At 35.6% G+C, this 15,412-nt stretch overlaps 2 protein-coding genes across 7 annotated transcripts in view; one reads left to right on the plus strand and one right to left on the minus strand.

Annotated features, from left to right (window-relative positions):
• The window catches only part of ERMARD (ER membrane associated RNA degradation), a 60,633-nt gene extending 53,726 nt beyond the window's left edge, over nt 1–6,907 (minus strand). For all 5 annotated transcript variants that reach the window (XR_012489110.1, XR_012489109.1, XM_074309280.1 and 2 more), the window contains exons 1-5: nt 6,531–6,907; nt 4,025–4,193; nt 2,895–3,034; nt 1,382–1,483; nt 423–512 (exon numbers count right to left, since the gene is read on the minus strand). Coding sequence is in view for 3 of the 5 variants with exons in the window: in XM_074309280.1 (XP_074165381.1) it covers nt 423–512; nt 1,382–1,483; nt 2,895–3,034; nt 4,025–4,193; nt 6,531–6,563 (534 nt within the window). In the remaining 2 variants the exon portion in view is untranslated. The remainder of the gene's footprint in view (nt 1–422; nt 513–1,381; nt 1,484–2,894; nt 3,035–4,024; nt 4,194–6,530) is intronic.
• A 46-nt stretch (nt 6,908–6,953) lies between these two features.
• The window catches only part of DYNLT2 (dynein light chain Tctex-type 2), a 28,439-nt gene continuing 19,980 nt past the window's right edge, over nt 6,954–15,412 (plus strand). For both annotated transcript variants that reach the window (XM_074309283.1, XM_074309284.1), the window contains exon 1: nt 6,954–7,286. In XM_074309283.1, the coding sequence (XP_074165384.1) occupies nt 7,128–7,286 (159 nt within the window). In that variant the 5' untranslated portion in view covers nt 6,954–7,127. The remainder of the gene's footprint in view (nt 7,287–15,412) is intronic.

Genomic DNA, 15,412 nt, shown 5'->3' on the forward strand with positions numbered 1-15,412 from the left:
ATGACTGTTGACTTCAAATATTTGATAAAATAATCAAATATCATGTAAAATTATTCCTTATGATTCCAAAGACTAGAACTAGAATGAATGAGTATAAGTTACAGAGAAGTGAATTTTGGTTCAATAGGAGGACTGACTTTTGTAAAAATTAAGAGCTATTCCACCACTTATAAAGTAGTAACTTTCTCATCACTAGTAATGTTCTTGAAGACAACTTCCTATGAGGATGCTGTAGAAATAATTTCTCTACTAGTAGAAGGTTGGACTGGATTTCTTCTATCATTCCTTACTCTTCTTGGAATCAATATGTAATTTATCAGTTTTTGTTTTTTTCTCAAACACTATCAACTTGAAATCAGTGAAAGGATGAAAAATTCTACTTCTTTTTTTTCTCTTTGCAAATTACAAATGAAGAAATTTACCACAGATTGTCCAAACACTTCAGCAAGCTCCTTAGATACAAGCAAGTCTCTTAAAAGAAATGGACATTCCTTTCCAATCAATAAGAACACCTACAATTCAAATAAAAGATGTTTTTAGTAGAAAAAAAATTACTTTTACCTAATCGAATCTAAAAAGAAAAAAGTCACAAAATAATGTGTATGTAAAAGAGAAAGAAAAAAATTCATTAGAAAACATTAATATAATAGGAAGTAACAACTATCTGAATCAAATAATGATTTTTACATCTATCTTTTTTATGATTCTGTCTTTAAGATACTTATAGAGAAACAATTACACTGAGCAATCTGATAACAATTATTCTGTTTTCTGAGCTAATAATAATAAAGTATTAACTTAATGATACAAATGGGTAATTATTTTTTCTTTTATTTTTTCCCAATGGTATTTTTTCTCCTTCCCTTCCTCCAGTCCAAGACAGTAAGCAATCTATAATGCATATATATATATATATATATATATATATATATATACATATACACACCATTTAAAACATATTTCCACATTTGTCATATTGTACAAGAAAAATAGACCAAAAGGGGAAAAAAAACAAGAGGAAGAAAATAAACAAACAAAAAGTGAAAATACAATATTTTGATCCACATTCATTAAGAATTCATTAAGAAACAACATTAAGTTGTTTCTCTGACTGTGATTGGCATTTTTCATCCCAAGTCCATTGGAATTGCCTTGAATCATGACACTGTTGAGAAAAGCCAAGTCTATCACAATTGACCATCACATAATCTAATTACCATATAAAATGTTTTCTTGGCTCTGCTCACTTCCCTCAGCTATTTGTTCTTATAAGTCTTTCTACAGGCTTTTCTGCAATCAGCCTACTCATCTTATACAACAATAATATTCCAGGTAATGCTTTCTTCTATTCCATAATTTTTAAACTATATATTACACTTACATCACCCAAAGCTCGCTCCAGACATGATGTTAGTTTCATTAAGCTCAGAGGAACAGCTGCAGGCTGTGAACTCTTCAGAGCAACAATTATTTCAGGAAATAACTATTATAAGACAATAAATAATAGATGTTAATCCTTCTGTTTAGCCAACACTAATTATGAGTGTGTCCACAGAGGAACCTTAATCCTAACTCGAGGCCTCCAAATAGTACTTCCACTGATATGTGCCTGATGACTACTTGCCAGCCTAGCAAACCTAGCCCAACCCCCCTCTTATCAATTTTCTAGGTTAATCCAAAATCCAGCATTTTAAAAACTACAAATACTATCCATTTAAATTCAACTTCACAAATGCTTCAGTGGCAACTTTCTATGACTTTTAAACAAACAGACATCTCTGTAAGGATCCTTTAAATGGGCGGCGCCACAGTGCAACAGGAGATTGAGTGCCCCAGAAGTAAAATCTGTGGATATAGGACTGCCCTGTGGGTGGAATCCTTGCCATATTGAGATAGCTTCGTAATGGGTGATGGCTCTCTCGCTGGTTGGCTGTGTGTGTGACCTCACAGGCCCTTTATAAGCCCACTGCAGGGAACAAGTTGCTCTCTTTAACCTGGCTCCCTACCCTGGGGTAGCCAAGCCAAGCTGATGGATAGCCCAGAGAGGTAAGGAGTTTGGTAGTGAACACATGGATCTTCAGACCAGGTGTTCACTAGGGAGTTAACAAGTCAGGGCATTAAGTCAGGGCATTACGTGAGAAGGTATAATAAAGGCTTTTAAGATTACATGTGGCTGTTCTTGAGCGTGCTATCAGTTATTAAACTACTATTCAAGAAATCGTGAACAGAGATCTTTGAAGGCCTCAGAGGAGGCGAGCCGGCTAGAGTTGACACTGCCAAGGTCAGTGGTCAAAAGTACTCTGTTGGGCCTAGGACAGACTGGTAATAGTAACTGTTAGGAGGGCATGTTACACATCTCAAATAACACTAGGGGGAAGGGAAGAAAACAAGCATTTAGAGTACTTTCATGTTTCAAAGTTCTTTACAAAAATCATCTCTTTTTTAATTTTCCCAACAACCATGAGAGGCAGGTGCCTTTATTATCCTCATTTTATAGATGAGGAAACTAAGCAAAAGGTTAAATGATTTGCCCCACCCTTATTTAGTTAAGGAGAATGATCTTCACATTAGTTAATAAGTGTTTGGGGTCATATTTGAACTCAGATCTTCCTGATTCCAAGTCCATCACTTTTATCAACTGGGCAACTAAGTGCTTTTATTAAATATTATGGAAAAATTAAAAGTTAGAATCTAAGTGCTAAGGCATTTTTTTGAATTTTGTTTCTTTATACTTAGTTGACAATAAAAATTAATTACAAAATTAGTAAGTGGTATAAATGGGGATGAAAGATACACGCACATATAGGCAGTTTACTTTAACATAAACCATCATCTGTTTAAAATTTTAAAGGATTTTTAAAACCATGAAATTTCTACAGACTGTACAAAGTTACCTCTGAAAAATTTGTCCACTGGAACCAAAGAGCATATTGAACTTCAAACTGTGCCTTAGTCAGGGAGCATATATGAGTGTGAACAGCTTCACATACAGGACCCAAGAGGCTCACACTCTTTAAATAATCCACATTTTGTCCTTTTAGGATAAAAAAAAAAAGTTTTTAGCACAATAGATTTACATGTTACATATCTCTGAAATATCAATGAAAAAGAGTGAGTAAAATCCAATGTCGAAATTGGGAGTGATCTTAGAGATCATCTAATCCAAAATATTTGTTTTCAGAAAAGGAACTTGAGGCCCAGAAAGTTTAAGAGCTTGCTCAAAGTCACATATTCAATAAATAGCCTGGTTTAGGATAAAAGTCAACTGACTCAATTGTTTAGTCTAATTATACATTGCACAACACTGCTACCTCTCCTATTTTGCATCCATCTGTTCAGTCAAGGAGAATGATCTTCAAATTATCAAGGGTAGATCAAAAATAGTTAAGTGAAAGTTGAAATATACAATAAGATCAAAAGATAACACCTAATTGCACCAAATCAGTTGAGTATGTTGACCTAAATGAATTATATGTCAGTATATTGAAACAACTTAAGGTATAATTCCAATCACTATTTCTCTTTGAATCCTCAGAACTTAATACAGTGCCTGGTATGTAGCAAACACAAGAACTCTGCCTAATATTTTACAGAAAAAAAATGAGGCCATTCACCTGAGCTCCTTCTTCTTCATATATCACTCAAGTATCTTCTGCTATACTTTCCTCCTTCATATGATGAAACAGCCTTAATTCTTACCAGAGCTAACCACTCTACCTGTTCAAGTGATCCCACCACATCCTATTTCTTTCAACAGATTGTCATTCTCACCCTTTCACTTATTTTTAATCTCTCCCTGTCTATGGATCCCTTTTCTATTGCCTATAAACATGGCTGATCTCCAATCTTGCATCTTTGACTGCCTTTCAGGCACCTCAAACTAGATGTCCAGTACACACCTTAAACTCAGTATGTCCAAAATAGAACTCATTACCCACCTCTCCAAACCCTCTTTCCCTCTGTTCCTATTACTGTGAATGGCAATCCCATCCTCCCAAAGGAGGCAGACACAACAGATACAAACCTGAATCTGTATAGCACACATATTTAGCAATTGTTTTCCAGCACACTTCACCAGACTGAGATACAATGCTGTTGATATCATGGCTTTCTTTTACTTCAAACCCAAGTTTGCAAACTAGGTCATATACTGGAGGAGATAGGCATGTAGTGATGGAGTCAGTTATTAACATCTGAAATACAAGACATAATGGACACTTGCTATCAAGAAGACAAAAGAGAAAATAAATATAAAACGATACAGTAAATAAACTGAGTTGGCTTTAAAACAGCAGAAAGGAAAATATATTAAAAGTTTAAAATTTAGAATAGAATTAAAATATTAATTTCTAAGTATTCTCTCAATGCACCTTCTAAAAATGTCATATCTTTTAAATAAAGCAGTAAGTTGTAAAAAGTAGGTATTTTAAAATGTTGAATGTAATTTAGTATTTCTGAACTTCCACTTCCTCATCAATAAAATAAGGACAATAAAATCACTTACTTTACAGGGCTTTTGTGAAAATCAAAATGAGAATAACATGTAAAAAACTTTTCAAACCTTATTAAGTATCTCCTGTTCCTGGGTAGGGCAAATGAAATGCAATCAATTGACATGAAGCAAAACAAAAATATTCAACAACCACTATCTCAACCAACAAGGCAAAAGATAGTTCCATTCTTCTCTACATTAAATCTTCAATCTTTGGCTAAGATGACAGGAAAAAATAATGATGAATGATGTGGGAAAACTGAGACACTGATGCATTGTTGGTGGAGTTGTGAAAGAATTCAGCCATTCTGGAGAATGATTTGGAACTATGACCAAGGGGTTATCAAACTGTGTATACCCTTTGATCCAGCAGTGTGGGAAGGGAGACCCAAAGAAGGGAAAGGGACTCACATGTGCAAAAATGTTTTTGGCAGCCTTTTTTGTAGTGGCTAGAAACTGGAAAATGAATGGATGTCCATCGATTGGAGAATGGTTGGGTAAATTATGAATGTTATGGAATATTAAGAAATTAAGAAATGACCAACAGGATGAATACAGAAAGGCTTGGAGAGACTTACATCAACTGATGCTGAGTGAAATGAATAGAACCAGAAGATCGCTGTACACTTCAATGCTGTATGATGTATTCTGATGGAAGTGGAAATCTTCAACATAAAGAAGATCCAACTCACTTCCAGCTGATCAATGATGGACAGAAACAACTACACCCAGAGAAGGAACACTGGGAATTGAGTGTAAACTATTAGCACTGCTATCTTTCTACCCAGGTTACTTTTACCTTCTGAATCCAATTCTTAACGTGCAACAAGAAAATTGGATTTACACACATATATTGTGTCTAGGTACTGTAACACATTTAATAAGTATGGGATTGCCTGTCATCTAAGGGAGGGAGGGGAAAATTCGGAAAAATGAATACAAGGGATAATGTTGTAAAAAAAAAAAAAATTACTCATGCACATGTACTGTCAAAAAATATATAAAATTAATTTTAAAAATGGAAAAAGAAAAAAAAAGTACAGAAAAAAAAAACAAACAAAAACATCTTCATCTTCATGATATACTCTTAACATACCAAAATCATCTTCTATGCCAACTTGTTCTGAGTATTAGCCATGAGACTCTATTTTAATTTATGTACCCACAGGATAATTTTAAGTGAGACTAATAAACTTAAAGAAGCAATAATAATAATTCACATTTATATGTAATTTTAAAAAACATCTTCCTAATGACAACTTTATGAGGTGATTACCAGCAGTTTTATAAATAACTAAACAAAAGCTCAGAGATGTTAAGTAATAAAAGTGGTACAACTGAGAATTAAATACTTGGTCGTTCTTAAAACAGATTATGAATATATAAGTATGGCAGGGGTTCTCAAACAATGCCTGCCTGCAGAGGACTTTAAGCGCCGGCTGGTTACGGTAAATGGCTGAGGGGCGGAGACAGAGTGTGAGCTTTTGTTGTTACTATAGTCCGGCCCTCCCACAGTCTGAGGGACAGTGAACCGGCCCCTATTTTAAAAGTCTGAGGACCCCTGTATGTGTGCATACTAAGTTAGCAGATTACATAAATTATCAACTTTTTAAAATAAAAATAATTAATCACATGTGATCACACAGCTACTCAATATTAATTATTCATTCATTCATCATGGCACTTAATAAGTGCTCGCTGGCTTCCTGCTTTAGGCTTCCAAGCCGACCCAAACTTCTCTCTTGGAAGAAACTTCACCACCCACTAGGTACAGTAGCCCCGACTTCATTTCCAAAGAGAACCAATACTAATCTAAACTATTTAAATTTTTAATTTAAATATTTAAATTATTTAAAGCAGCCCGGCCTCCACGGGTGAATCTGGGTGAATCCTCCAAGTACGACTCTCCTCTAGACTCTGGACCGAGGATTCTTTTCCTAACTTGGGATCCAGAAACCCTCCAAAACGTCCGGGGGAGATTCCCCAGATCCCAAAACAGGGATGGAAGAAAAGCAATCACATCTTCATTTTTACCGACCTCTGGATGTAATCCGGTACTGCCTTCCATCATGCATAATAAAACATTACTCCGAGAAGGGTTTCACAGGCTTCCCCAGAATGCATTCTGCCTGACACACACACATACTCCCCGACTTATAGCAAACGGAGCCGCGGGAGCAGCGATCCTGAGAGGAGCCAAATTTGCTACAGTCGCCGTTTGGAAATGGTTTTCCAGTCCCGGTTGGACTTCTCCATTAGATAAAAGAGAACAACTGCCGGCTTCATCACAACACAGTAGTACTCTCTCCCCAAAGCCTCTACAGCAAGAGAGTCTCGCGAGATCAAACTATCTCACAGCCCAGATGCATCCCCTTCTTTCTACCACTAGCACTTCCGACTTCCGGTCCGTCTCTAGACGGCTCGATGACGTAACTTCCCTGGAGCCGCCCTCCAGCTCCTCGCGCCTCTGGTGCATGTGATCAGTCCGAGGAACGTGCTTGGCTTAGTTACCAGTTTCTTGCAGTGCGTCGAAGTGGAGGCCCCGGCCCGGGGCTCTGTCGGCATGGGCAGGAAAAGGCGTAGGCGGTAGAACGGAACCTCCTAGTTGCGACTTAAGGGAAAGAGGCAAAGCGCCATGGATAAACGAAGCACCCAGACCCCCAGTACCTCTAGCCCTTCGGGGCGAGGTTTGAAGGCCCCTGCAATGCCTTCCCAGCCCTCCGGGACCTCTGCGGCCCAGGCGAAGAGGGAGAGAGAGAGAGAGCGGAGACCCAGCATGTTTGAGAAGGAGTCTGTGAGTGTGGTGGCAGCTCCTGGGCCCTTCCCCGCCGAACGATGACAGGCCCCTCCCAGTTGAAAGCGCCCCAGCTTTCTATCCCCTCCCCCCCACCTTCAGAAACAAAAGAGAACAATGAAACTGAAAAGATTTTTGTCTTCACCGAGTTCCATTTAATCTGACCCACAAGTGATTTGAGACCACTTGCAAAGCATTTTCAGGGTCTCATCTCTCTTGGTGGACTTGGGGGGGAGGGGGAGGGAAAGGGCCTGGGTTTGAATCCTGGCTCTAGTGTGTCACTTTTGACACGAGTGATTTCAAGTCCAGAAATGAGCCTTCAGCAGCGATACTGTGCTGCCCTTAGGGCCTAACTTAGTCCCTCTGAGCCTCAGCTGTAAAAGAACAGACTTGAGTTAGATGACTCGCATGTACTTTCCAGCTCTAAGTCTTTTTATCTCATACTGTCTGATCCAGAGGCAACCGGCCCTACTTGTGAGAATCAAATGAAGCAATATAAAATCCTTTACTGACTTCAAATGGTTTTATAAATAATTATTTTCATTCTGATTGATAACTTGAATCATTAGACCGTTTTCTTTGATGCGTTCTAGGGAGATTTGATTTGCAATCTTTTTTTTTTTTAAATTTTAATAGTTTTATTTACCAGATATATACATGGGTAATTTTACAACATTGACAATTTCCAAACCTTTTGTTCTAACTTTTCCCTCCTTCCCCCCACCCCCTCCCCCAGATGGCAGGTTGACCAATACATGTTACATATGTTAAAGTATAAATTAATTGATTTGCAATCTTAAAGGCAAGCAACTCAAACCCATCTTCCACAGGATAGCCCTTCAGATACTTAAAAAGAGATGATCCTACTTAATAGTTTTTTTTTTCTTAAAGCTTTTTATTTTCAAAACAAGCATGAATAATTTTCAGCATTCATCCTTGCAAAACTTTGCGTGCCTTCCCCTAATCTCCTCCATAGACAGCAAATAAATCCAATATATGTTAAGCATGGGCAATTCTTCTATACATGTTTCCACGACTATCATGCTGCACAAGAAAAATCAGATCAAAAATGGAAAAAATTGGGAAAGGAAACAAAATGCAAGCAAACAATAACAAAAAGAGTGAAAATACTATGTTATGATCCATACTCAGTTCCTACAATCCTCTCTGGATGTAGATGACTCTGTTCATCATAAGATCTTTGGAACTGGCCTGAATCATCTCATTTTTTAAAGAGCTACAAGCATCAGAATTGATCATCATAATCTTGCTGTTTCCATGAATAGTGAACTCCTGGTTCTGCTCACTTACATTAGCATCAGTTCACATAAGTCTCTCCAGACTCTGAAATCATCCTGCTGATCACTTCTTATAGAACAATAATACTGCATAGCATTCACATACCATAACTTATTCAGCCATTCTCCAACTGATGGGCATCCACTCAATTTCCAGTTTCTTGCCAGTACAAAAAGGGCTACCACAAACATTTTTGCTCATGTGGGTCCCTTTCCATCCTTTAAGATCTCTTTGGGATACACTACTGTATCAAAGAGTATGCAGTTTGATGGCCCTTTGGGCATACTTCCAAATTCCTCTCCAGAATGGTTGAATCAGTTCATAACTCCACCAACAATGTATTAGTGCCTTAGTTTTCCCACATCCTCTCCAACATTCATCATTATCTTTTCCTGTCATCTTAGACAATCTGAGAGGTGTGTAGTGCAGAATTATCATAATTTGCATTTCTCTGATCAATAATGATTTAGAGGACCTTTTCATATGACTAGAAATGATTTCAAGTTCTTCATCTGAAAATTATTTGTTCATATCTTTGACCACTTAGGAATTGGAAAATAGCTTGAATTCTTACAAATTTGAGTCAATTCTCTATATATTTTAGAAAATGAGTCCTTTATCAGAACTTTTGAATATAAAAATTTTCTCCCAGTTTATTGCTTCCCTTCTAATCTTGTCTGCATTGGTTTTATTTGTACAAAAAAATTTTAACTTAATTTAATCAAAATTATCCATTTTGTATTCAATAATGTACTCCAGTTCTTCTTTGGCCACAAATTCCTTGCTTCTCTACAGATCTGAGAGGTAACAATCCTTTGTTTTTTAAATTTATTTATAATAACACTTTTTATGTCTAAATCATGAACCCATTTCAACCTTATCTTGGTATAAGATATTAGATGTGGGTCAATGCCTAATTTCTGCCATACTAATTTCTAATTTTCCCAGCAGTTTTTGATAAATAGTTAGTTCTTATCCCAAAAGCTGGGGTCTTTGGGTTTGCCAAATATTAGATTACTACAGTCATTGACAATTGTGTCTTATGAACCTTATTCTACTGATTGACTATTGGATTTCTTAGCCAGTACCAAATGGTTTTGATGACTACTGCTTAATGATATTGTTTCAAGTCTGGTACAGCTAGGCCATCTTCATTTGCATTTTCCCCATTAATTTCCTTTAAATTCTTGACCTTTTTTTCCACATGAACTTTATTATTATTTTTTCTAGGGAGTTTGATTGGTATGGCACTGAATAAGTAGATTAATTTAGGTAGTATTATCATATTATATTAGCTCAACCTACACATGAGCACTTGATACTTTTCCAATTGATTAGATCTTACTTTATATGGAAAGTGTTTTGTAATTATGTTCATATAATTCTGGACTTTGCTTTGGTATGTAAACTCCTTTATATTATCTATAGTTATTTTAAATGGAAATTCCTCTTTGTATCACTTGCTGCTGGACTTTGTTGGTAATATATAAAAATTTTGATTTATATGGATTTATTTCATATCCTGCAATTTTGCTAAAGTTCTGAATTGTTTTTAGTAGTTTTTTAGTTAATTCTCTAAGTATACCATCATATCATCTGCAAAGAATGATAATTTGGTTTCTCCTTACCTACTCTATTCCTTTAATCTCTTTTTCTTCTCTTATTGTCAAAGCTAACATTTCTAATAAAATACTGAATAGTAATGGTGATAGTGGGCAACCTTGTTTCACCCCAATCTTATTAGGAATGGTTCTAGTTTGTCCCTATTACATATGATACTTGCTGATGGTTTTAAATAGATGTCATGGATCATTTTAAGGAAAAGTTCATTTATTCCTATACTCTGTAGTGTTTGTTATTGTTATTGTTATTTTGGGTTTTTGTTTTGTTTTGTTTTTGCTGAGGCAATTGGCGTCAAGTGACTTGCCCAGGGTCACACAGTTAGGAAGTGTTAAGTGTCTGAGACCAGATCTGAACTCAGATCTTTCTTACTTCAAGACTGGTACTCTATTGACCATGCCACCTAGCTGCACCATCTCTAGTGTTTTTAATAGGAATGGGTGTTGGATTTTGTCAAATGTTTTTTTCTGTATCTATTGAGATAATCATATGATTTTTGTTAGTTTGGTTATTGATATAGTCAGTTATGCTAATAGTTTTCTTAATATTGAATCAACCCTGCATTAGTTTGTATAATATTGGAATTGTTCTTTAAATGTTTGATGGAATTCACATATAAATTTATCTGGCCCTAGAGATTTTTTTCTTATGGAGTTGATAACTTACTCAATTTTTTTTTTTCTAAAATGAGTACTATTTAAGTAATTTATTTCCTCTTCACTTAATCTGGGCAATCTATATTTTTATAAGTGTTCCTCCAATTCACTTAGATTGATTTATTGGCATAGAGTAGGTAAAATAACTCCTAATTACTGCTCTAAATTCCTTTTCTTTAGTGGAAAGTTCACCCTTTTCATTTTTGATACTAGAAATTTTATTTTCTTCTTTCCTTTTTCTAATCAAATTAATTAAAAGTTTTATCTATTTTGTTGGTTTTTCATAAAACCACTTCTGTTTTGTTTATTCAATAGTTTTCTTATTTTCAATTTTATTAATCTCTCCTTTTATTTTCAGAGTTTCAAATTTGGTATTTAATTGTTTTTTTTTTTTTTTTTAAACATTGTTAATTACAAGGGGCAGCTAGGTGGCTCAGTGGATAGACCACCAGCCTTGAATTCAGGAGGACCCGAGTTCAAATATGATCTCAGACACTTCTTAGCTGTGTGACCCTGGGCAAGTCACTTAACCCCAGCCTCAGGGGGGAAAAAAAAACAAAACAAAACATTGTTAATTACATGTCCAATTTACTGATCTTCTCTTTCTCTATTTTATGCAAGTATTGAGAGATATAAAAATTCCCCTAAGAATTGCTTTGGCTGCATCCCACGTCTCATTAGTATCATTCTCTTGTATGAAATTATCGATTGTGTCTATGATTTGTTGTTTCACTCACTCATTCTTCAGTATTAGATTATTTAGTTTCCTATTAATTTTTGGTCTATTTTCCCCTGGCCTTTTATTGTATGTAATTTTTATTGCATCGTGATCTGAAAAAATGCATTTACTATTTCTTCCATTCAGAATTTGATTTTGAGGTTTTTAATGCCCTAATACAGGATCAATTTTTGTATAGGTTCCATGTTCTGCGGAGAAAAAACTATATTCCTTTCTATCTCCATTCAATTCTTTCCAAAGGTCTATCATACCTAAATTTTCTAGAACTCTATTTATCTCCTTAACTTCTTTCTTATTTATTTTGTAGTTCGATTTATCTAGTTCTGAAAGAGAGCAAGGTTGAGATCCCCCACTAGTATAGTTTTGCTGCCTAATTCTCCTTTCAGCTCTCTTAATTTCATCTCTTGGAATTTGGATGTTATATTAATTGGTGCATATATGTTTAGTATTGATATTGCTTAATTATCTATAGTACCCTTTAGCAAGATGTAGTTTCCTTCCTTATCTCTTTTAATTAGATCTATTTTTGCTTTTGCTTGTTCTGAGATCAGGATTACTACCCCTGCTTTTTTTTTTTTTTTTACTTCATTTGAAGCATAATAGATTTGGCTTCAGTTTTTTATCTTTACTTTATATGTATCGCTCTGCTTTAAATGTGTTTCTTGTAAAAAACATATTGTAGTATTTTGACTTTTAATCCATTCTCCTATTTCCGTTTTATGGGAGAGTTCATCCCATTCACATTCACAGTTGAAATTACTGTTTCCCACCATCTTGTTTCCCTGTAACCTCTGAGGCTACTGATTGCCAGGGCCATACATAACCAGTCTTCCCTAGATACACATGAAGGCAAGCCGATGTTAAAGTGCCAAACAGCCTTTCTTTATTGGTAATCTCAGCAGGGGTTAGCTGGAAGCAAGAGCAAGTGTATATGTCTCTCTATTTCTCTGCATCTCTTTCTGCATCTTTGTCTGTCTCTACATCTCTCTGCATTTTTCTTGCCTATGAAGTCAAAGCTGGCTATTTATATTTACTCTCCTCTGGGATTACCCCGTGCCTAGCCCACTCAGCACTGTGTAGATGGATCCACAGAAAGGAGACACCTGGAGTTTGTGCTGGGCCCTAGGAAAAGATCTAGCAAAAGGATACACCCCTCACCATCTGGAGAAACCTTTAACACCTGTAAGACACAACCTCCTGCCTCAGAGGCCAAGCCCCTTTTTACTTCCTGGATTCACCCTACCCAGCTGACATGGCATACATGTTAATTCTCAGAAGGAAAGTCCCTAACATTTCCCCAAGTCATACTTTTCTCTTTCCTTTCCCCTTTCTCTCCTCCCCAGTATTTTGCTTCAGACCATCCCCTCCCTCAAACAGCCCTCCACTTTCTTTTTTTTTTTTTAAGAGAGATAATGGTTTATTCATTTGTAAGATGAACCAATGTAATAAAATGACACCACCAAGAAAATTGATTTACTTATTTTGTGTTATACCAATCATGCTTCCAGGATTACTTTATAAAGCGAGGAAAAAAACCAATGAAATTCATCTGAGGATACAAAATGTTAAACTCAAAGGAAATTTAAAAAAAAAAAAAATTGAGTAGGGCTACCAGAAGTAGATCTAAAATAGTATCATAAAACAGTATTCATCAGAATGATTTGGTACTAGCTAAAAAATAGATGTCAATCAGTGGAACAGATTAGGTTTGCAATATACAGAAGAAAACAAAGTATCCTAGTCTTTGATAAACTTCAAAGATCCCAGCTAATGGAATAAGAGCTCACTGTTTGAGGGGGAAAAATAATTGGTAAAACAAGAAAGCAGATCAGAAGATAACAGATTAGAGAAATTACACAGGGCAATAACCAAACATGATTTCAACAGACTGATGAGGATGAATACTATCCACCTCCTGAATGAAAGGTGAAAGATCAAATATACAAGATGAGGCCTTAATTTTTGAATATGACTAATGTTGGAATTTGTCTTTGCTTTATTCACATTTGTTGTGAATGTGTCTCTCATAACACAGGATGGGGGAGAAGGGAAAGAAAAATACATGTAATTTTTAAAAATGCAATTAAAAAGGAGAACAAAAGGAAAAGAGATTGATCATGGCAAGAAGAGGGGCTCCGACTTCTTGCTTTCAACACAGTGACTATAACCAAACAATAATACTTAATCTGATGTCTTCCTTCACAGATGTATATTTTTAAAAGTGAAGCAAAGAAATATGTAAAAAGAACATAATGTGAAATAAACAATGGACAAAAAATGAATACAGCGTGGTATTTGTCTTTTGGGATGGACCAAAATGACATCCTTTTGTTGTATCAAGATATAGTGGGTCCACATGTGGCTTATCAGACTCATAAGAGCTTAGAAGACTCAACCATGCCAGGTACACATAGTCCATATGTATATTTGGAGCGGCAATTTCTCTAAATTTGCGAACTTCACATTTCTTTTGAAATATCTCAATTCTGTTTTGCTCATAAAATATAGTGCCTTTGTTGATGTGGCCACGCTGTGATGGGTAGTCCTGGGACAATTTCTTCCATGTTTCACAATCACTTTCAAAGTTCTTAAGAGACATCTTAAGACAATTTTGTATCATTTCTTCTTATTACTAAGTGAAAAGCTATCTTGTGTGAGTTTTCCATAAAATTGTCCTTTAGATAAACATATGCTTGGAATTTTTTTAAATAGCAAAAATTTTGTTTAATTTTTGGTGGCAGATTCTTATTTTTTTGGCCTTGGGAGTAGCTGCTTTTTCTGAGCAGGCTCCTTCTAAGTGGGCTCCTCTGATCAGGTCCCTTTTTGGCTGAGACCTTCTGGCCAAGCAGCCCTCCACTTTCACAGCCCTCCTCCCTTTCTTATACCTTTCCCCTTATATTTCTGTTTTCACTTCTATTCTCCTTCTCCCTTTCCCTTCCTCTTTCCCCTTATACTTCCCTACAGGATGAAACAAGTTTCTCTGTGAAGCTGAATATGCCTGATATTCTCTTTCTGTGCTAAATCTGATGAAAGTAAGATTCACACAATGCTTATCCCCATCCCTTTTTTCCACTCAATTGAAATAAATCTTATTTGCCTCTTTATGAGATGTAATTTACCCCATTTTAACTCCATTTTCCTCTTCTTTCAGAAGAATCCCCTTTCCTTCTCTAGTTTCTTTTTTATATCATCACAATAAGATCAAATTATACCTGCACCCTCCAACAATACCCATATCTCCAAAAAAATGATGTAATTAAATTCCAGAATTATCAGGTCAAAGAGGAAACACTGCAGGCAGCCAGAAAGAAAGAATTCAAATATCAAGGAGCCAGAACAAGATTACCCCAGGATAATGTAGAACAACTACATTAAAGAATCAGAGGTCCTGGAATATTTTGAAAAGCAAAGAAGCTTGTATTACCAACTACCCAGCAAAATTGTGCATAATTTTTCAGGGGAAAAAAATGGGTATTCAATGAAATAGGGATATTTCAATTGTTCCTCATAAAAAACCATACATAAACAGAAAATTTGACTTTCAAATATAATATTCAAGAGAAGTATAAAAAGGTAAACAGGAAAGAAAACAAGGTTTTTTAAAGGTTAAAGTGTTTACATTCCCATTTACATGGAAATATGATATTTGTAACTCTTGAGAACTATATTCCTATTAGGGCAGATCGAAGGAATATTCACAGAAAGAGGATAGAAGTTGATTTTGATGTAATATAAAGAAAAAAAATTAAGAGGTGAAAAAGTATTGTGCTGGGAGGTAAATTGGGATAGATTAGATAACATGAAGAGGCACA

Source organism: Sminthopsis crassicaudata, chromosome 4, assembly GCF_048593235.1.
Source record: "Sminthopsis crassicaudata isolate SCR6 chromosome 4, ASM4859323v1, whole genome shotgun sequence".
Classification (NCBI taxonomy): domain Eukaryota; kingdom Metazoa; phylum Chordata; class Mammalia; order Dasyuromorphia; family Dasyuridae; genus Sminthopsis; species Sminthopsis crassicaudata.